This window comes from Daphnia magna, linkage group LG1, assembly GCF_020631705.1.
Source record: "Daphnia magna isolate NIES linkage group LG1, ASM2063170v1.1, whole genome shotgun sequence".
Taxonomy (NCBI): Eukaryota; Metazoa; Arthropoda; class Branchiopoda; order Diplostraca; family Daphniidae; genus Daphnia; species Daphnia magna.
This window is the reverse complement of record NC_059182.1, coordinates 2,570,033-2,592,278: the sequence shown is the minus strand read 5'-3', so window position 1 is coordinate 2,592,278 and position 22,246 is coordinate 2,570,033. Positions and strand designations below refer to the sequence as shown.

At 40.3% G+C, this 22,246-nt stretch overlaps 4 protein-coding genes across 5 annotated transcripts; 2 read left to right on the top strand and 2 right to left on the bottom strand.

Annotated features, from left to right (window-relative positions):
• Positions 1–197: 197 nt before the first annotated feature.
• On the top strand, positions 198–2,078 carry LOC116924663 (cleavage and polyadenylation specificity factor subunit 4). The gene is made up of 9 exons (XM_032931519.2): positions 198–585; positions 650–694; positions 801–1,004; positions 1,063–1,188; positions 1,247–1,310; positions 1,379–1,479; positions 1,556–1,695; positions 1,778–1,806; positions 1,886–2,078. Exons 1-9 carry the CDS (start codon positions 519–521, stop codon positions 1,941–1,943), a joined length of 834 nt encoding a protein of 277 aa, XP_032787410.1. The 5' UTR covers positions 198–518; the 3' UTR covers positions 1,944–2,078.
• Positions 1,856–3,944, bottom strand: LOC116923801. The gene is given in 6 exon segments (XM_032930665.2): positions 1,856–2,314; positions 2,389–3,138; positions 3,195–3,377; positions 3,432–3,470; positions 3,472–3,635; positions 3,700–3,944. Coding segments are annotated over 6 exon segments (1,467 nt in total). The 5' UTR covers positions 3,815–3,944; the 3' UTR covers positions 1,856–2,098.
• Positions 3,945–4,016: 72 nt separating this feature from the next.
• On the top strand, positions 4,017–5,842 carry LOC116925479 (charged multivesicular body protein 2b-B). Of its 2 annotated transcripts, XM_032932509.2 has the most exons (7): positions 4,017–4,148; positions 4,228–4,523; positions 4,586–4,784; positions 4,892–4,983; positions 5,038–5,154; positions 5,233–5,520; positions 5,593–5,842. In XM_032932509.2, exons 3-7 carry the CDS (start codon positions 4,751–4,753, stop codon positions 5,692–5,694), a joined length of 633 nt encoding a protein of 210 aa, XP_032788400.1. In that variant the 5' UTR covers positions 4,017–4,148; positions 4,228–4,523; positions 4,586–4,750; the 3' UTR covers positions 5,695–5,842. The 2 variants fall into 2 exon arrangements, with proteins under 2 accessions (XP_032788400.1, XP_045036596.1); XM_045180661.1 differs by lacking the exon at positions 4,017–4,148 and having other exon boundaries at positions 4,217–4,523.
• On the bottom strand, positions 5,838–21,671 carry LOC116922071 (cubilin). The gene is given in 18 exon segments (XM_032928771.2): positions 5,838–7,177; positions 7,998–8,209; positions 8,295–8,424; positions 8,532–8,711; positions 8,881–8,965; positions 9,032–9,064; positions 9,066–9,388; positions 9,463–9,662; positions 9,754–9,979; positions 10,050–10,258; positions 10,335–10,542; positions 10,891–11,108; positions 13,651–13,677; positions 15,085–15,262; positions 17,988–18,071; positions 18,155–18,322; positions 21,331–21,493; positions 21,575–21,671. Coding segments are annotated over 16 exon segments (2,760 nt in total). The 5' UTR covers positions 18,306–18,322; positions 21,331–21,493; positions 21,575–21,671; the 3' UTR covers positions 5,838–6,881.
• Positions 21,672–22,246: the final 575 nt, after the last annotated feature.

The following is a 22,246-nucleotide window of genomic DNA, read 5'->3' as shown; positions in this document are numbered from 1 at the left end:
TCTTCTTCTTCTTTATGCTAGATTATTATTTTTTTTACCAAAAAAGAAATACCTTCCAAAAGACTTCTATTTTGGAAACGGTGTAACTATTTCTATTCTATAACTATTTCTGCAAATGGTGTACGCGTACGTGTGAAGGCTGAGTAGGCGCAGGAGTTTATCTTGGTAATTCGTATGTAAGCGCTTATCAAAGATTGTGGCTGTCCGTTGTTGCTGTGGTTACGATGTAATTATTAAAGTTTTTCATTGCGTGTAAATGTTATACATACTGGAATCATGAAATTGATATTCAATTTTCCAAAATGAAACAACTCTGACAAGTGACAAACAACTGCCGCTAAGGAGAAAAGATTCTGTTTAGTCCTACCTTCTAAACCGGGCTTCATTTACCCCTACAATTTTGTTATTAAACCAAAATAAGCAAGTTGGGAATCTAGGGTCCTAGGTATACATGTTTCTGCGTCCGCGTGTAAATGATTTTAGTTAGAGCAATTGTAGGAACACAAATTTGGTAAACAATGGGTACCATGGATAGCGCAATTGCGCCTATTGCCAATATAAAGTTCGACATCGAAGTTGCTTTAGGTAGAAGAAATCATACATACATTTATTATTATTTCTATTTATGTGTACCAAATGTTGTATATAGAGCAACAGCTTGGAGCCCAAAATTTGCCATTTCCTGGAATGGACAGTAAGAATAAAATCAGTTGACAAATGCACATCAAAATGTGTTTGTTGTACTTCAACTTGATTCCAGATTTGGAATAATATATTGGTTAAATTTTGGTTCCCATTAGAATCCACAGCAATGGTGTGCACCCTCTTCACTAAAGGACAATGCCAGAGAGCAAGTTTCTGCCCATATAGACATCTTAGGGCAGATAGGACAATTGTCTGCAAGCATTGGCTTCGTGGATTGTGCAAAAAAGGAGATCAGTGTGAATTCCTCCACGAATTTGACATGGCTAAGATGCCTGAGTGCTATTTCTATGCCAGATTCAGTAAGTTGTTAGATGAAAAATACAGAGGCAATAATGTGAAACATTGATTCTGTTTCAGGTGCATGCCATAACAAAGAATGCCCTTTCCTTCACATTGACCCTGAAACAAAGATCAAAGATTGTCCTTGGTATGACCGTGGTTTTTGTCGTCATGGGCCAACGTGTCGACATCGTCACGTTCGACGTAATAGATTTTACATCGTTTTCCAAAGACATTTTCCATTTATACATCTTTGTTTTAGGTGTACTCTGCATGAACTACACCGCGGGATTCTGTCCCGATGGTCCCGAGTGCAAATTTGTCCAGTAATAGCAGAAGATTATATTTTTGACTTTGGATTTATTTGTAATACCAATTACCAATTGTTTTCTAGTCCGAGATTTGAATTACCTCCTCTTCCAGACGATATCAAAGGTGACAAGAGGAAAATGCCTCTAGTCTGTCATTTCTGTGGAGAAGTTGGACACAAAGCTGGTAAACTTATCCTCATATATTGTACAAAAACATAATGTCAAGAACTGATTATCTGTTTTATTCATTATATTTGTAGCACAATGTCCGAAAATTCCATCGGAGTCCAAAGATATCTATCGTACTCCAGCAGATGCTTCTACGCACGCTAGCAATGCTTCTCAAGCCCAAAGAGATCGAACTAATTTAAGACCCTTGGATGAAGTCACTTGCTACAGGGTAAAAAAAAAAACCGATATATACCTTTGTTCAGACATGTCATTTCTCACTAACGTAATTCATTTTTTCCTTTCTTCTAAAGTGTGGGCTCCGCGGACACTACGCAAATAGGTAAAACCTATCTTTTATTAATAGCCGTTTCTGTATTTAAAATATTATATCTTTCATGACTTAATGTTTATTCGAACAGATGTAACAAAGGACACTTGGCTTTCCTGAGTAATCAGCCAACAGAGGAAAGAAGTTAACAAAGGATTACAATTCATTTCCAACACTGTCTGTTCATTCAATAAATACAATTTCGAAATCTCTAAAAAGAAAAAAAAAAGGAAAGAAAAAAGAAAAAGGGAAGTCACAACACTAATAAATGATTTTAATAATAATGGTAATTATGTAAAGAATCTTAGATATAGGTAGGGGCGTTCGTGAGGGAGGTAGAACAGGCAGCGCATTTCTCAGCCTCGGGTACGTTCACTAACGTGCAGTTGGAGCATTCACGCCCGCCGCGGAACAGAGGCTGACTTTCCGATCCCTTGTGCCTAGATTTGGAACACATGTCGCATATTTCTCTGTCATCAGGATTTAGGAAAGTACAGAACAGACATTCCCACCCAGTTAACTGGAATGGAAAGAAAATTGATTTGTGATGTTTTCCATATCTTTAAATTATCGAATTTAATTTGTTTAAGCTACCTTGACCGAATTCAAATTTTGGTTAATGGGTCTCCCACTAAACAGTGCGGCTTCTTTCGGCTTAGCTCCAATCGGTGACGGTCCAGAATATTGGCTGTTGGTCATTTTCGAAGATATAACAACTTTTTCCGGCGTCCGATTAATGTTCCCTTCAGACAAGTCTCTAATGGCCGAAGGGGAATTTTTCTCTTCTTTTTGTTTGTATCCTCTGTCCTCTTTTAGCCTCTCAATAGCAGTGCTGCTTGGACTAATGTTATCGACTTCGTCATAGCAAAGCTGCTCCAAGCGATCAATATCCAACAAGCTATCGAATTTCGGTATACTCTTCATCTCACGAGCAAAAGAGTTATTCCAAACTTCAAAGGTTTCATGCATTTTTTGTCCCTCAAGACTCCTTGGTTCCAGCGATCTAGCTGTATTGTTTGTCGAGTTTGATTGGGGTAGAGTCTTGGGTAAATATAGCTCTTTTTGTTCCGCTGAGAGAGAATAGTTGAACGCTGGTTTCACGTACTGCTGGTACATCATCTGACAGGGGAAGGCACTTGGATACATTTCATGAGGTCCCAAATAAGAAGGAGTAGGCGCTGGTGGATTGAAATTGTAGTGACTTTCTTTCTGTGCACTTTGATACATCAGACCCCTTACACAGTGGTTCACTGATCCAACGTAGCTGTCGCGGAAATCAAATATGGATACCCAAGAGCAGGGTCTTGCGCTGACACTCAGTGCAGCATGGATCTCACATAGAATCTTAAAATTTACACCATTAGTTATTAAATTGTAAATTCTAGAAATGTGTTAACAACCTGGGATTCTACTTCTGCAAGAAGGCAGTCTCTGTGACTGATAATGACCCTATCATAATCCAAGACCCCTTGAACTATTAGACGGTTATATTCAATATCCAGAGTATAACCCATTTCCATCAAAATTTCTTCTGCTCCAATTAACTGTTGCTCAATTTGATACTTGAAGGCACCACTGTATAACTACATGAAATAATTAACAAATAGTAAACACAACACTTTAAGCTGTTCATTTACCCGGATTTCATTGAATTCTTTCCTCCAAGGTTGACTTAAGTAAATTGGCTGCATATGTTGCAAGCATTTCCCATGCATGTCTAAATCGGTTTGGACTGAATTGCTCACTTCGCCTAAGTATAGAGGTGTAAAGTACTGCTTTGGTGGTGGTGGAGTAAAACCTTTGATTTGAGGTAACCAGGCATAAGTATTCCTTCATAAAACCTAATAATTTGGGTAAAGCATAATCAGACACCTGAAATAGGTTAGTTCATAATATTCTAGTCACCTTTCAGTTTTCTCTTTTGCTCTATTCTCTGTGGACTTTCTTCAGTTTGAAGACAACTTAAATGTAACTTATCAATCTGCATCCACAGATCATTTATTATTTCCAGGTTAACCATAGCGAAAATGGTAAAAGATGAAAAGAAAAATATGCTGGAAAACACAGCACATCTGGGTCGTAAGCTGTCTGCTGTCTCCGGACTCCGGACGTTTTGGTTCCGGCAACAGAAGAGGTTTCAGCCCTTATTTGGTTACGTCATTTCATTGGATATCGATAACCGATAACACCCGCGAGATAAAAGGAAAAGTTGAAATTGTTAATGAAATCTCAAATAGTGTGTTGGTCATAGATAGTATAGATAGTGTAGATCACTTTTTAAGCAGCGTAGTTACTGCTGGATACACTAAAATTGAACGTTGGCATCACTGAGCCGCTAGTCTATCCAGATTTTGGTAATACTGGATAAAGTTTTTATTTTACAGTTTTACTTTACTTAATTTTTCTGTTCTGACATGCTAAATCTTTTTCAAGCTGCTACTTGTCTCTTTACATTGTACATTTACATCATTGGGCCAAAAATTCTAAGAAGACTAACAACCTTTGATGGCATATCAATTCTTATGCAAGAGAAAATTGCAAAGAAAACTACAAACGAAGAAATGTCATTCTACTAACGAGAAAATTGCTTTAAAACTCGAATTTTTAAATAAGATAGTGAAGAAGACGAATATCGAGTGAGAGGCCGCACAAATTTTGAGGCTTAAAAATAAATCTTCGGGTTTTCTTGCAACCAATGAAAGCAAGGTCGTGGTCACGTGATTTTGTTGGTACAAACAAACAGACGAAACAAAAGTCGAGTAGCTATGAATCACTTAAATTTCGCAATTAGGAACTAAAATCTACTGGTACACAGAGGTCGTTGACAAAACCACGAGCTATCTCCTGTGATTGGTTAACTACGACACCGAAGAACAATTTGTTTCTTTATAAAATCTGAGCTTTTCAATAAAGAAGTTCTTAATCTTCAAACTAGTGCTGTTAAGAAACATTCGCGATGGATTTCTTCGCTAAAAAACCAACCATGAAAGGTATTTACTCGGACCTGTCCTTTGATTTACTATTTTCATTGCAATATCATCTCACTTACAGTAGCTACAGAATTTAAAAGTTCAATGATTTTCTCTTTGTCTGACAGAGCAAATGCGTGATGTGGATAGGCAGCTGAGGAAAACTGGAAGAGAGGTTGATAGAGATAGACGAGAACTAGAGAAAGAGGAAAAGAAATTGGTATAAATAACATATTATTTCATCAAATCATGCGCTATATGATTAAAGCTTTAGGAGATGGAGATTAAAAATGCAGCAAAAACTGGAAATAAGCAAGCTTGCACAGTCCTAGCCAAACAATTGGTACAACTTCGAAAACAAAAGGAGCGGACATATGCCGCCAACAGCAAGGTATTTGGATTTATATCTGAAAATTTCTCTTTTCTTTCCTGCTGGTCATGATGTCTGCTTTCCTTTTTCGAATTGTAGATTACCTCAATAAATTCCCAAACAAAAGTAATGGGAGCTAACGTGAAACTAGCTGGAGCTATGACAACTGCCACTCAAAGTATGGTATCAATGAACAAAACCTTGAAGCCGGAACAGTTGAGTCGAACCATGCAAGAGTTTGGAAAAGCTTCTACTCACATGGAAATGACTGAAGAGATGATGAGTGATGCCTTGGATGATATTTTGAATGAAAGTGGGGATGAGGAAGCAGGTGATTCTATTGTCCAGCAAGTTCTGGATGAAATTGGCATTGACATAACCACAAAGGTAAGTGATCTATAATTTTTTTTGTTGTACCTTCTGATATGACATCTGACCTTCCTTTATGTCGCTCTACAGGTTTCCAAAGCGCCATCTGCTCCATCCAGGTTGGGTGCTTCTTCTACCGCAGATAACGAATTTGCAGATTTGGAAAAGCAATTAGCCAAACTGAAAAGTTAGCTATTGAGGAATTGATCCTACAACATTATTATCGCCTTGTGCGATCGTGCCCAAGTACTATTACCATTCTTATCTCTTCGAATTCAAGTATGTCTATATCGTTCTAAAAGGTATTGTTTTCAGAATAAATAAAGAAAATGGCCTTCAATTCAACTTCAACTTATATTTGTGATTGTACCATAACTTTCGTCACTATAGAAATGTTGATACTACCCATCAATGTTTTTTCGACTGTCAACAAATAGGTCTGCTCGTCTGCTGTACGCCGCATTTCCAAATAATTGCAAACTTTGACAACAATTCAATTATAGCATCAGCATGAACACATACATTCATATTACTGAACGGGAGCAATTATCAAAACATGACACAGGAGGAGGGTATTTATTATTTTTTTTTTTCCATTTTGTTATGCTTTATTTGTTTTGGGTTTGGTTTTGGCACTTTCACACTTGTGTGCAGAATTTACAAAAGAGAGCTCGTCGCGCTGCATCAAACAAAGACATATATTGCACGTACACGATTGTCGACGAGTCAAAACTGCCTTTTAAATACTGTGGCGGTGCTTATTCAACACTTTTTCTCACTCACACTCATCCACGTGCACTAGCGTTTCCGGTTATTGTGTCACCTCGGCCGACGGTGTATAATTAACGTCTAAAGTTTCGAGACGACGACGTGAGCTGATCGACGTTTCACCACGTTAGCAACCAAAAGCCAAAAAAGTTGAACCGACACTTTGACGGGCATACTCTTATTACACGTACGTTCATGCTAGGCGCAGGTTTTTAACTAGATGTGAAATTATTTGTTGAATCGAAAGAGATTGAAGACTTTTACGTTTGTTATATAGAGGAAGAAAGAGACAGAGCAAAAAGGATAAATTAAGTAAAAAATAGGAGAGATAGGGAAGCAGATGAGAGAAGACGATAGAAGGAGCACATACCACACTGGCTTGCTTAAAGCGTTGACAAATATATATCGACCAGCGGCACGGCAGCGACGACAAGGACAATTTTTTCTTTTCTTTTTTTTTTTCTTATAAACAAAACAAAATATCTCGAGCAAATTTTTGTTTTAAGTTTTGGCCATGCCATAAGGTGAAAAGTTTGAGTCTATATATATTCCAATCCCAAGAGGGACTGCCTTATTTTATACCATTTTTTGTTTAAGGATAACTAAAGTCGTCACACGTTATCTCCGACGTCGATGGAAAGCGGGGGCAGGCTCGTGTAGAGCTGAGCCGGAGGCGGCGGAGATGGGATGTCGGCGGGTAGCGACATCGAAGGACGTGACGACATGGTATCGAACGGCGGTGGAGGTGCGAACGGCCGTCGTTCGTAATTAATGTTTGGCGGCCTTCGTCGTTGCCTTTTGCGATGGCAGACTATACACAGAGTCATGAGCAGAGTTAGGGCACAGGCGCCTAACGTCAACATCAGCAGCACGGACGAGGATTCTTCACTTGCGACCATAGCGGCACCTTTGTGAACGAAACAGAGAATCAGTTCAACGACGCCATTAAACGGCTGGTAAAAATTTCAATTTGTTGCAGATAATATTAAGTGGAAAGAATGAGAAAGAGGTTTGAAAGAAAAAAGCAAAAGCGTAGAAGAAAGTAGTTATTAGTACATGGGAATTTCATTCCTTGTGTTTTTGGGGAGGCGGACACCGCGTCTGGAGGAGAACACTGGCTGGACCGGTAGCAAAATACAGACGAGCAACAGTCAGGGTTGGAATAAAAATGGGCAAAGTGTGACAAGGAAGTTAAAAGTGGAAAATTAAAGTAAACATTTGGTGCTGGTTTGTTTTCGGACTTTTTTCTTTGAAAAAAGAATAATGGTTTTAAGGTTGGAAAAATACTAAAAGATTTTCTTTAAAAAAAAAATGAACAGAACTAAATGAAAGGAATGGGTGAATCGAGGAAGAATTTAGTGAAGCAACTGAACAAAAATAACAAAAAACAAGACCAGGGAATTAAGTGTGGATTGATATCGGACGCCTCCACCTGAGAAATCTCGTCGGAGAAGGAGAAAGAAAAGAGAGTAAGTGATCAATCAGCGAGAGACATCCAATAAAGATACAAGAAGAAAGGCGACTTGGTTTTGCTGGTCACAATAAACTTTTTTTTTTTTTTTTACATGCGATTTAATTTTTCTTTTTTTCTGGTAGTTTTTAGTTAATTTTTGTTTTTGTTTCTTTTTAGTTTTGGTAGAAAAGGTTAAAGATAGAAATACAGTATACAACAGTACGAATATATACACAATAGCTAACGGAAATGAGGTGAAAGGAAATGAACATACAGTGCGTCCCCTCGTCGGAATTATCGTTGAGTCCGCAATTTGGATTTCCATCGCACTCCAGCTGTTTGGCTATGCAAAACGTGCTGTTTGCGCAACGGAAGTAGAGGCCGCCTTCATCGCAATCGTAACCGCCGACCAGAGCTGGAATCTTCACCTCCGTCCAGATTGCCCGGAAGCCTTTACCGCCGGCCACTTTATCGGCGGTTGTGAATCTAATTATTTCCACATCAAAATCATTCCCAATTGGCACATTGTTGACTCATTCCAATTATTCGATCGCTCGCTCATTTTTCTTACGTGATTTTCATGGCGTTGCCTTCAGACATGAACGTCTCGTGTTCTTCTTTCAATTTTTCGCCGCAGATTTCCACCGGCGGTTCGTCCAGTCTCTTCCAAACGCGCACGGCTGCCATTGCGCATCCCCGAGCTAACAAGAAAAATACGTCCATTCACAAACAAAATGAAAGCCCAGCCAATAAAAAGCAAAGCAAAGCAAAAAAAAAGAAAAAAAGGCAAAACATCCTCTTAACTCACTTTCCATCTCGCCTTCAATAGAAAACGACTCAAAGTGTAGGAGGATGCGATGATCTTTGGCTGAATGGATCTGCCAGGAGCAGCTGAGTAGGCCCGAGCTGCGATCATACTTCTCAGGATACTTGGGACTAGTGAAGACACCACTAGCGGCTCCCGGTACGCTCAGATTACTGCCGCAGTCTGCATGAAGAAAAAAGGGCGCAGAGCAGGAGCCGATCGAGCGTCGTATTAAATTGATGAACGAGAAAAAAAAAACAAACAAAATGTATTTTGTCTGTGTAGTAGTAGGTAGATCTAATGCGGTTTCTTTCGCCACCGCTAGAGAATCAAAGTGAAAGAGTTCGCTCACCTCTATTGATCGAAATGTTCTCGTCGAATGTGTACCGTCCCTTGAAGCCGTTAAAGACGCCCTCTTCGTCCGTATGCAACACAACCTTGTTCAAATAAAAAGTTTTAATCAATCAATTGTTGTCCACAAACGAAAATGTATGACGCTTTACCTTCAATCCAATCGTTCCCGGATCGGATTCAACCTGGTCCAGGGAAGGAATCACCACAATAGCGGCCTAGTAGAACTTCTTTGCCTCCATAAAAGACATTGTAGATTTCAACCCAATCTTCTTGGCAGTAGGAGCCGTAAAAGACGGTCGTATCGTTGGCTCGCACTTTGAACTGATCAAAGTAGAGGCGGACATTCTCGTGCGGTCCGGCCAACACGAAGTTGTAGGTGCACGTCAGGTTGGACGGGTAGCGAGCCGGATGTCGAGGCGAATTGAATTCGCCTCGTTTTTTACTCGAGCTCATGTAAGTGAAATTGCAGCCACCTAGCGGCGATGGCGTCCCCGGAATCAAATATTCTGTTTTTTTTTTTTTTTAATTCAAAAAATTTAAAAATTACTAATAATAAAAAAAAACAAAAATTTAATTTTACCTGTGGCAAACAGAAATCTCGCCTTAAAGCCGGAACCCTGCGTCTGGCCGCTGGAGAAGATCATGGACAACCGTTGGCCTTCAGACCAGTAAGGAGAGCTGACATTGTTGCTGCACAATTCGTGGTCGTGTTTCTCGTATAAATAGGTCACGCTAATATCTTGGCCTTTCAAGTAAATTCTCAAAAAACCATCCGAGCACCTATTACATCCATTGAAAAAAAAGGGACAAATCGCATGCCATTATTCCAAGATGAAACGAACAGAAAGAAAAGCGTCCGATGAATACGCACGTCGAATCAGCTGACGGGATGTCGAATTTTTCAAAATCGAGCCGGATGCGCTCAAAGTGTTGCTCGTCTTGTAGGCCGTAGACGTTGTATTTGCAAACAATGCCCGGTATGTAAGGGAAAGGATAATTGGGACTGTAGACCACGGCCGAAGATCCTTTACGACTTAAAATCGTTTGGTCACATTCAGAGCCTCTGTCGTGTTTGCTATCCTCCCGACTAATGAAATCTACAGAGTCCAATTCGTCCGTTAAGAGACGGCCTTGTTATTTTATTAGTTGTGTCTTTGGATTCGTTACCGAGTTTGACGAAATTTTCGCTGAATTCGAACTTGGCGAGAAAGCCGCGATTTTGCGAATCGGCCGTCCGCTTGAGCGTCGTGAACGTGACGAGCAAATGATGCTCGGTCGAGTAGATGACCACGTTACGCTGCTGGCCGCAGTAGCGACCAATCAGCGGAGCTTTGGCATCCAACCCGTCGTAGACGTCGACAGCGTCTAGCGGGCAACTGTTTCAAACATGTTGGTCAATCCATTATTTTTCTGTTGAAACAATGGAAATGAATGAATCAATAGGTCATTTACTGAGGGCCTCCGTAGAAGGTGTCAAAGTCCCTGAATTCGAGCCGGATACGTTGGCCTTTCTTCCCGATAAATTTGTAGGCACAAGTTAGGTCTTTTGGGTAGACGCCCGGATAGGTGGGTGTCACGATATCACCCTGTCGTTTCACTAGGCCGTCGATCGTGAAATTGCACGTCGTTCGAGGTACATGCGTCCCCACTTGGAATTGATCTACAATTCGCCCGTAATAAAATGGAACAAGAAAAAAATCATTAGTTTCTTTCCTTCCCTCCCAAAAAATTATAGTTCAGTAGAAGTTGGGCAAACATTGCGTTTCAGCCATTTTGCGTTTGATTTTTTAAGAATATCATTGATGGCTTTCATTTGATGTAGGTCATCAGATACAAAGAGCAGTACAGATGAAATCCCAAACATCTGTTTAACATTATCGTTCCACCCCCTTTTTTTCCTGAATATTTACATTCGATACGAGGGATCGTAGACAAATAGCGTCCCTTATACTAAAAACTAGGATCAACAAAGTCCATAGTAAACGATATATATACGGTATATATATACCGTCTTTGAAGAAGAGATAGGTGCCCTGGAAGAGGAGATCGTCGACGATGCTCGAATTCTTGTCGGTAAAAAAGGCCAAAACGGCCGTCCTGTAAAGCGAGACCCGACGACGGGGCGGGATTTGGCCGCAGTAACGACCACCAAATGGCGAATGGATCAGATCCATCGGCTCCGAGTCGGGAATCTCTGTATAGAGGTCGATGTATTCGTGACTGCACCTATCATCATACAGAAAGAAAAGAAAAAGAAAAAAGAGAAACGATCAGCTGTGAATGTAGTGCGATTGAAGGTTATGTGTACTTTATTTTTGTAAAAATTTATGTTTCCAAGGGACTTTGAAAGGGAGAAAGGACCCAAAAGAAATAAGGAGATGGAAAATCTATTGTTCTTTTTCTTTATGCGCATAGCAGACACGGACTATAAAATAGAGGCATAAATGCAGCAGTTCCAATCAAAAAGTCAAAGAAAAGAGAAGACTTTTTTTTTTTTTTTTTACGTCAATGTAAACTCGGTTTCGTTCGGTGCGGTTCACACTTTCAACCATTTTTCTTTTAAACGTCACAAGGGAAGAAGACGTGACAGGTTCTATCCTGCCACCCAATCTTATCTCTCAAAATAGACGGAACTGAGGAGGGCAAAGCATCTCTATTTCTCTGGCTGCAAATGACAATTGATGTCTCTATATTTACTATAACATAGCCAAAGAAAATGCTCTTATGCTTTTCGACCATCTTCGTATACAGACTCGAGTCTCTCCTTTGTTCTCAACTATCGACTTGATTTCTCCAGCATTCCGTGCGACTCAAAATGAGCCTGAAATGTACTAATAGATAAGAAAAACAAAGCCCAGTCGTTGTCTTGAGGACTCTTTCAAGTGCCAATAAAAAGAAAAGAAAAGAAACAAAAGAACGGAGCTGCTGGCGATGGCTAGTAGCCAATAAACAAGAGCTATCCGGTCTCTGTATAGCAAAAACCCCAGTAAAAGAGAGAGAAAATAAATAAATAAATGTTGCAACGCAACAGAGTAGGAAGAAGAAAGACGCGTCAAATGTACTTTATACAACTGCATATTGTCCTGGATTGAAACGCGGAAACGGAAAGCCTTCCCTGGACGTTAAGATCCGAAGAAAAAAAAAAGGGGGGAGAGGACGCAATATCAAAGGTCATTGGGGATTTTTTTTGTGTGTGTGTGTGTGTGTGTGTTCAAGACATCAATTTTAGCCGGCGCAAAATATAAAATACAAGGCGGCAGTGGCACTCGAATTGCGTCCTTTGCAGGCCTTGTATATCTAATCCCTGTGCCACATACATACGCGCATAGACAGCACAAACAAACAATCAATACTCTTGATCTATCAGCATTCGTCCGGAACGCGCGCGTTGCGGCTCCACGAGGAAACCAACTTAAATACAAGACGCTGCGAGTGAGGAAAAAAAAAAAGAAACTAACCTCAGAACGAAAGACAAGACAGAAAAAAAAAAAAACTGAGAAAAATAATAAAGAACAGAAGAAAAAAAGAACGGAAATCACGCGATGTGTAGAGCCAATCTGACGTTAATGTGGACCAGGATTTTCCGTTCGGGTGTAACAAACCCAACCAGACAATAATACGAAAGCTAGTCAACAATAACCAAAAATAAAACTTAAAAGAATAAATAACACAAACTAGAAACAAAACAAAACAAAATATTTTGGAGACGACCCTATTTCAATTCCCTGAAAGCCTATCATTAAATGCCGCCATTTTGTTTTCGTCTGCTCGCCTTAGAGAGTAGTATTTGCCATGCACTAATTCCGTCAGGAATGCTGAGCAATCGCGAAGCACATCAGTCACAGTCTATTACTTTTCGATTGCAATCGATTCTTTTGTGTAAGCAAATTTCACGTTACATTTCAAACTCAGTTGAAGGGGAGGGGGGGGGGGTAATCTAGCAGAACAACGAAAAATCAAAAGATCAAGTTAGGGAACGTCAATAAGACGATTGACGAAGTGCTGTAGAAACGCAAAAATAAAAAAAGGAAAAAAGATCATCTTTCCGGAGGGGACGCATCTATCCAACGGCAGCAAATTTTAACGAGATGGGAAAAACGAGCGGAGCGTGGCCGGGACAAGCGCATGGGGATGTTTTGTGTGTGTGTGTGTGTGGTATGTACAGACCTATGCACAGTTACGTTCTATTCACAAGAAAAAGTTGGATAGAAAGCAAAAAGAGATTTTGACAGTTCAATTTGAGTCAGGGGCCGTGTGATTTATGGATCGTGTTTCGTCGGGAGAATTCGCCTCGCTCTTTCGCTACATTACGACAGCGACGACAGACGAAACTGAGAACATTACACAATCAAAACACATGAAACGAAAACGAGAGAATGCGAAGTGATGGAAACCTAAAAGAAATATCAGATGGGCACTATGCAAAATACTTGGGGGAAAAAAAAGGGCACAATAAAAGCCTACGCTATAACTGCGTCTACACGCACGTCAATCAAATAAGAACAAGGCCATAAATTGTCGCGGGATGTCGAGCGTGAGACGATGAGATCCCCCCATCCATTGTTAGAATGTAAACGAGCCCCTCGACAGCTACTTGACAATTAATAATAGTTAACTATCTCTCGTTGATTGGTTGCAGAGCGATGAATTTGCAAATCAAAACAAATGGGAAAACAGAATGGTAATAATAATAATAATTTAAAAAAAATCAATTTCATTAGCCCTTTGTTAACGCCACCATCCCACGAACAAAAATCTGAAAACTTACATGGCTGTGTGTCCGGCGGTTGATCCACTGTGATCGGGCAGCAAGCAGCACACGCACGCACGCACGCAAAAAAAATCAAAAACAAATAACAAAATAAAATAATGAAAAAGGAAATCAACGACGCGAAAAAAACCAAACAAAACATGATGCGCAAAAAAATAAATTCGAAAGAAAAAGAAAGAAAACCAAATCATAATTCAACAGTTTAACTTTCTTTGTTTTCAGGGATTATTTGTTGAGCTCGATCCGATAAAATTATGTGTTGACTTCCATCTACTCGTTGGCTTTAATCAAACGTTTAATCATCGCGGATGCGCTCGCGAAATGATTTCGTGCCTACTAAACATACACACAAACAATAGTTTCTACTACTGTGCCTGTCAAACTTTCAGCGTGTGCATTGAAACTTTGATTGTTTTCAGAAAGACCAACAGCCTATTAACTGAATTCAGTCGCGGCTTTAGATTAACGATATCGAAGGATATTTCGGGAGTAGGGAAGGAAAAGGACAAACACAACAGAAAACAAAAATCGAGTAAAAAAGAAGAAGAAGAACAGAGCTGTTCATTGCTTTGCACAAAGGTTCGATTGCGTTGTTTCAAAATTTGCTACGGCCTCTATTTGATGTGCCAATCTTTGCGTAGAACACGAGGAAATGTCACCAAGAGGGAAAACAAATAAATTCGATTGTCCTCCTTTCCACCCCATAAATCGCAATTTTCAAAACTTGTTCCCCGCATTAACTACCGGTGACCATCAGCTGACCTTAAACTTTTCACAAAAGTATAACAATAAGAAAACACACAACTGTTTATCAATACTTCTATACGTCCTCTAGCCTTTAAACGAAGGAAAATGAGTACCGTAAAGTTCTAAAACATAACCTTTTGTCTCTTTATGTCATCGTTCTTCGTAAAAAGAGCGACAAACTTTCCTGCCCGCGTGCTGACACAGGCCCAACCGAAATGTTTGCCTAGATTGCATAGCTTGCCATTATTTACTATTCAAATTTGAGACAGATTCTATCCTATCCGGAGGGAGCAACGATTTTTCTGCATGCGTAGTAATCACGTAAATATATCGGTCCCAAAGAATGGCCCACCAATTTCTTTACCCTAAAGGCATTGGAATTAAATGAGACTTTAGTTCCTTGTCGATTCCCCATTGAATCGAATGGTTTAAGTAGTCCTTAGAACATACGATCTTTACGGGAATAAACTTGAAACGTGGAAAAATGAAAGAAGAAAAATAACGGAACAAGATCAGGTTTAAAGAGAAGGAAAAATTATGTAAATGGGGTAAGCAAAAAAAAAAGAAGAAGAAAAATGAAATTTTGGGGTCGAATTTTGAAGGAGAAACGGAATATAAATAAGACGGGTATATGTGTGTGTGTGTGTGATACGGTTGGGATTGGTTGGGTGTTGATTGTCTTACTCTGGGGGCGTGCCGCGTAGATTGAACATGGTGAAAGTCAGATGAACGCGCTCTCCCGGGGCGGCTACGAACGTGAACAGACACTGGCGCACGTGTCCTTCTTGGTTGTCCAATAGCGGCGACGTAAACGTTCCGTTGCGCGACCCTTCGTTCGTGCTCACAAATGTCCGATCGCATTCTGAATATTGCAAAAAATAATAATAATAACAAAAATGTATAATCATAAGCATCGAATTTGATGTCAAAGCCAACAGACGTATTAAATGTCCATAAATTGTCAACACATTTCTCTTTCTGGACGATACGAAATATTTCAACTGTAATACCGCAGACAGATTTAATAAGAACTACGAAAAAAAGCCTCGCTCTATAGCTAATAGCGAATCCATGAATTATGCATGGGGAGCACATGGTGGACGATTCCACCGAGAAAAATGTCGTGATACAAAATCCCCTCTCCGCATCTGATGTTGTTAGGATCAATTGAAACATTGGCGACTTCACACACACACACACAAACTGCTGTTCGTGGTTTATATGTACATATTCAACAACATCGACGATGATGTCGCAATGAAAGAAGAATTTTTTATGTTGCTCCCTTTTTTTTTCTTTTCTAAATTGTAAATCCATGTCGCTTTTATAGCTTTTAATGCTCTCTCATGGTTTAACAGTTCAGCGGGCTCCTATAACCAGCTCTATGTTTTCTTTTTCTTTCCTTCTGTCCTTTTTCTTTGAAGAAAATATTTTCTGTTGGCCCTTCTCCTTTAGCCCCGGATAGTATCCAACAGTTAACATATATAAAATAATAATAAAAAAAAAAAAAACACGCCATTTTACTTCACGTCCGCACGACGAGCGGGCAAAATAAATCGATAGAAGCGAAACATAACCTTTGCGCAGTAGCAACAAAAACCGAAATCCCCGCTTATTATTTTAATGCTAGCGTACGTATGTATTGCTCCCTTAAACAAAAATTCAATTAAATAGCGAAAGGTTGTACGCAAAAAAAAAAAAAAGCCAAATCTAATAAATTGAGCCTATTAATCAAACAAGTCTAATAATAAAAAAAAAATGAGAGAAAATGTGTTTGATAAAAGCTTGGGGATGTGCGACGAGTCATTTTCTGTAATACAAAGAAAAGCTTTAGATATTATTTATAGCACAGGACTCTAATGGCTTATATATCACGACACAATTGCTGTAAACTCGGCAACAACAACAAAAAAAAGGAGGAGCTGAACCCCCCCAACCTACAATATAGTCAATCTTCACACACTCGTTTTGCTGTAGTATGGTATAGCATGGCAATAGAATTATATTTACTTTCGCTTCCAACCTCGCCTTTGAAAAGAATTTGCAAGAGATGCTTTTTTTTTCTCAAATTCAAGTAGATTCCTCTCGAGTTTCCTTTTTTTCTATCTGTGTGTGTGTGTGTGTGTGTGTGTACTATACGTTTTCTCCCAACAGACCCAATCTAGCTATGGCCAAACTTCTTGGACTTGGGTGTTGTGAACTGGTGCAAAGAGCTCCCAGTCGGCTCCAATTCTCTAGCTCCTTTAGATCTTTTTTTTTTTTTGCTCCCGCTCCCGACGACGAACGAGACCCTAAAATCAATAGCTTCAGAACTAGCGCCTCGTGTGTGTCTCCAACGTTTCTTATTGATGCTGCGACCAACAGAAAAATCAACTCACATTTTCTTTTTTTAAAGACATTTCTTTAAAAAAAAAAAAAAAAGGGATAAATAAATAATAGGCTGAAGATGAAAAACACGAGTTGCAATAACGGCCATTACAATCAGTAGCTGAGGAGCATTTCAAAAAGAAAGACAAACTCCTACACTTTGAAAACATTTGTTCTAGACGAGACTGTAAAAGAAAAACTATGATCGATCGCAAGGTCTCACTGTTCCAGACGTGAAAAGGGGGACCCCGTGCTGGAACGTGATGGAGCTTTCCGCCGATCCATCGCGCGAGCCTCCAAAGACACACACACACACACACAAAAGTTATTATATTGGCACACTGCTATGATAAAAGAAAAAAAAAAAAAATTTATACATAGTTGATTCATTATTCAAGAGGCGAGTTAGGAGCTTCAACAACTAATCCTATTTGATCTATAGACGTGCGCATTTTTAATCTAATCAATGCGCCATTGCTGCCGGATACAAGGACGTATATCCATTATCTCGCCATCTTTCTTTTGTGTGTGTCTGTCTGTCACAATGGCTCTCCTCTTCGCTATTCCGTACAGCCAATAGAAAAAACAAAAAAAAAAAACATGGCGTTTAGGTCTACACGATATATAAATGTAATTGCATCAATATCCATATTTGAAGTGAGACTTGCATCAATACTAATGACATCATTAAACAGGGTGGCCGTATTACGGTGACAATTAGCGAGAGACAAGTTAATGGGGTCATTAGTTTCGAATCAACAATGTCTTTTTAATTGCTAACCCACTACTCATTCAACGCGCCAGATGACGAGAATTTTAATGAAAACGTCGCTAAGTTTGAAACGCAGCGCTGTTGAATCCAGTCGGACAAAAAAATGTGCTACGGGACCGAGTCCGATCGATTTGAAGCGCTCAAAGATGCAGACTATAAAGAGGGAGGCAGTTGGCAACAGTTCGGCGAAAAAGAAAACATTCTGGCTGCTGCGCTAGAAGAAAAAAACAGGAGAGCAGCAGAAAAAAAAAGACGAACGTGTAACTTTTTAAACGGGAGCGGGAGAAGTTGTGGCCATGACCAACTGATCACCATGGCCGATAAATGGATATTGTAGAGGAAATCGAATTTAACGGGCCGCCAGGCATCGCAAATTTGTTTTTTATTATTTTACAAAATGTTTTAAAAAATCTAAAAAAAAACAAAAAAAATGCGTATTTTTGCTTACTCAGTCCGTCGTGATTAGTTGATGCTGATTTAATGTCGCCTGGGGACGTGCCTTCCTCCTCCAAGTCGATGAACACGTCGTAGCCTATGCGGCGAATAAAAGAGAAATGCCCATCAAATAACAATTTCAAGTGCTACATTCATTTTTGAATTGAAAAAGAAAATTACCTTGAGCTGACAAGAAGCGAGGCAGTAATAGCATGAGCATTAGAGCTGTCATCAGCCGAGTAATACAAGTGAGAGTCGTTGTTGTGCGAGCCGGACGGCAAGTTTTGAAGCGGACGCGGATTTTGGACAAGTACTCTGACGAGACCTTCATGATGGCCGGTGCCCTTCCTTTTAATTGACAAACAACCCAAAAATAAATCAAGGCGGGAAATTTAAATCATCGTCAAAGTTGGCAAAAACTGGCAACGTTGCAAAAAACGAAAAATTACGCGCGACATTCAAAATGTCCAATCATTTTCATTTTCCCTTTCAAGTTTCAAAAGAGAGAAAAATAATAAACTTAACGATGCAGAACTTGAATTGCTAAACAAAAATTTCGTTCTTTGGCGAAAGAAGGAAAAAAAAAAAAAGGGACGAGTGGAACACGGCTGGCGGGGAAAAGAGCGTGCTGCAAGGCTCGTTTCAATTGGAGTCGAGATCTAACCCCACCAAAAAATATAGGAGACGGATGCTGAATAGAGAGCTAATGATGTCGTCCCAATCTTTTCTTCTTTTTTTTTTTACGTGTCCTCAAAACATCAAGGGACATTGTAACCAAATAGAAACGTATGCGAAAATACAAAAGAGAGTTCCCTACAGTTTGAATTCTTTGCCATTTGAGATGATTCGGAAGCGGCAACAGCTGTGGCATTGCCCATTATTCTTTCGTCCAAAAGAAAAATCGTGCAGAAACAAATCACGACCAAATGGAGTGAGGGAAAAAAAAAAAAATAGTAGGGGAATGTGAAATCACACACACAAAAAGGAAGGGAATGCGATGGAGGCCGGCGCCATTGCCGTGGATCGATACGCTGTCAACTCGTCGCTACACATCTCATATATCAATGTATTATATCTATCGCCAAAACGGCTTGTAATTTATACAGAACCACTCCCCGTTTGTTTTTCCACGCTCTCAATAAACAAAAAGTAATAAACGCCTACGTGCTAGCTACGCCGGAATTCCGGAAGAAAATGGCGGCATTAACCGATTGATACTTTTAATCATCTCTTCTTTTTTTCCCCTCCCTTTCATATCCCGTCGATCGCAAGCCAGTGTTACATAGAACTGATCTGATCACGATCAAGATAAACATTTATGCTGAAAGAGGGGGGAAAAAAAGGGGGGGTCCAATGCTATTGGTCATCCATCCATGGCCTACTTCACCCTCATCGGATCGCTAATTTTCTTCTCTTGATTTCGTAATCGAAGTGATAAAAAAAACAAACGTGGAAAGTAATCGATCGAGAGGCACATCAGCGGCAATATTCGTGGACGTCGCCAACATTCATGACGTCAACGATTATTGCACGAGATATGCGCACACAGAAAATGTATGGAGACCAACGGGCGAGGAATGCGGAGCCAATCCCGCGAATTCGTGAAAATCGGTTGACGGCAACGCTGCATTCGTTACGGACGAATAAATCCATATTGAACGCGTCTCTTCAACTTTTGCGGATTTCGTTTTCCATCCGCGTCCAACGGGGGAATTGTAGACGATCAAACGCGTTTTCACGCGGCGCCAAAATTCAAAAATTTCGAAGTCAACGCAATCGCGGCAACATAAAATCAGGGACGTGTTCCCCATTACTTGGAAAAGATACACAATTCTGGTGTAAGAGGGGGGAGGAAGGATATACATGAAAGGGTAGGCCGTCTATTAATTAGTAAATCCTGTCTGAGACAAGTCGATTGACGGATAGAAAGCAAATTATAGACGAGGAGTGCGGATTCGAATGAAGACCAGCCTACATTCACAAGCTGTAACCCACTATTAATATGTAATTAATTTTTTTTTATCCCCCCCCCCGTCTTGTAGATATATATAGAGAGAGTCTACGTCCCGTATTTGTATAGTCTCCATTTCTTTCTCATTCGGCTTGCTGACGTCATTGGCCAACCCGGGGCAACCTCCGTTAGTCAATAAAAACGACATTTCTCTTCTCTATCTCTCTCTCTTCTTCCTCTTTTGATATGGGATACACCTTCACTTGTACAAACGATGAGCTAGCAAGCAAGACAACCTCTTTCTGCTCGTTCCCCCTCTTTTTTTCTTTTTTTTTTTTGTCGTCAATAATTGGATTTGAGACGAGGGCCAGAGACACGCAACGGATGGTGGGATGTTGCCAAGGGACAGCACTCCTTTTTATTTTTTGTCGTGTACGTCTGTCTTGGTCTTAGACATGCAGCTGGCCACGCATCTCAAAACCGTGGCCGCCTAAATATCACGCCAATATTAAAGGCCAACGTCGTTCTCGCCGAGTTTCTACGATTTAACCCAAATCAGGTGATTTGATTTTTTCAAACAACGTTTGCTGGATTAAACTAGGAAACAAATGAATTCGGGTGGGTGAGTGTTATTTCACACAAGGCGATAGGCGTAATGATTAAACGATCGATACAACGACAACACAATAGCGCAAACAGCAGCCCGCAAACATCCCCCACCTCGTGAGTGGAAAGTTTCCAGGCCGTTAGGCTTTTATTTTTTATTTTTATATTTCTAATCCCTCATTTTTATGATTTTGCCCTCCACCCCTCTTGGCTTTTAATAGATACAACGTACATGGCCTTAAGTCTTAAATCCGGGTGGAATACTGGGCAACGCGCAGATAATGTCCATAAATCATAACGATAAGACTTTAGTCGTCAGACTAAATCAAAAATGCGTGATAAAACTTTGAAGGGACAAAAAAAAAGCCGGGCAAAAACGGACCTTTTTTTCCCCCCAAAAAAAAAGAGAAATATATAATAAAAAACAAAAAAAGAGCTGTTTCACGGGAGGTTCACGCTCTTTCTCCGGTCGTTCACAGTTACCACCCTACACACACACACACACACACACTAAAAATACAGGGTGGAAGTAGGAGGACGGCGCCCAAGGGATGGAGGAGAGAGAGAGAAAATCAATAGCACGGAGCATGGATGCTGTGTAAAGGAAAGAAAAGAGTCTGCATGCTAGGATGTCTGTACACCCAACACACACAGCTGATATCTCTTAACCCCCCCTCTCTTTATTTTTAAACAAAACAAATTTTTAAAAATGTTCCCGTCTGATTTTTCAAACAGCAGATGGAATGCACCTGGTTGGTTTCTTTTTTAAGTCTAGCAAAAAAATTGAAATGTTTTATACCCGGGCAACATGCTGGACCGTAGGATCCACCGTCGATGTCCGACTCGTTCAAAGCGGTCGTCGAAGCCTCTGCCGAGCCCAGCTGCTCTTGTTGTTGTTCCTCTTGTTCAACAAACGGATGCCAATGGCTCGCATCGATTACGTCCGACGTCGTCGTTTTCTCCCGGATTTCGATCACAGTCAGAGGACTCCAATAATCAAAAACACACACACACACACGCACGAAAAAAAGGTTGTAACTCACGCGCAAACTATTTTTCGAGTTCCGCCTCTTCTTTTTTGAACGTTTCACTCGGCAAATGTTTGCGTCATTGACACAATGAGACGACGCACTCCACTCATTTCAGACGGGCACATCCGGCGAGTGAACTAATACACACACACACACGCACACACACCTAAAATCTGTCGAGCTTGTCTCCTCGCTGACAGCCGGACGATGGAATGTCGGCTCCCGAACGATCCACCAAAGGTGTTGCTAAAAAAAAAAAAAAGAGAAAAAAAAAGAAATCAAGAAATGGAAAATAAACGCCGGCAGTGGGCGGGATTCAAATTTTGTTGGTTTTAAATCTATACACGACGTACACAGCTTGGAAATCAAATCAAATGATGGGATTGACGGAGCTGGGCCGGGAGCAGCTGACTGCCTTGTGTTTGAAAAAGAGACTTACACATAGGGGCAAGTCGAAGAGATCTCTGCGAAGAGGTGGTAGAAGCGCGAGTCTTGTCAAGAATGAAACGGGACAGCGAGTAGAGAACTCGGCGCAGAAAGGAGGCGGAGTCGAACCAAAAAAATGGAATCGACGTGTGTTACGTACGCTACACATGTTGCACTGCGCCGGCGTTGCCGAAACGTCCAAACTGGCAAACGTTTCGCTGATGAAACGAGATGGAAAAAGGAGAAACAAAATAATGG

Coding starts and splice junctions, on each gene's coding strand:
- LOC116924663 (XM_032931519.2), top strand. CDS start 519: ATGGGTACCATGGATAGCGCAATTGCGCCTATTGCCAATATAAAGTTC. Junction 695..800: donor GCCATTTCCTGGAATGGACA/GTAAGAATAAAA, acceptor GGTTCCCATTAG/AATCCACAGCAATGGTGTGC. Junction 1,480..1,555: donor AGAAGTTGGACACAAAGCTG/GTAAACTTATCC, acceptor TTATATTTGTAG/CACAATGTCCGAAAATTCCA.
- LOC116925479 (XM_032932509.2), top strand. CDS start 4,751: ATGGATTTCTTCGCTAAAAAACCAACCATGAAAG. Junction 4,984..5,037: donor AGAAAGAGGAAAAGAAATTG/GTATAAATAACA, acceptor TTAAAGCTTTAG/GAGATGGAGATTAAAAATGC. Junction 5,155..5,232: donor CATATGCCGCCAACAGCAAG/GTATTTGGATTT, acceptor TTCGAATTGTAG/ATTACCTCAATAAATTCCCA.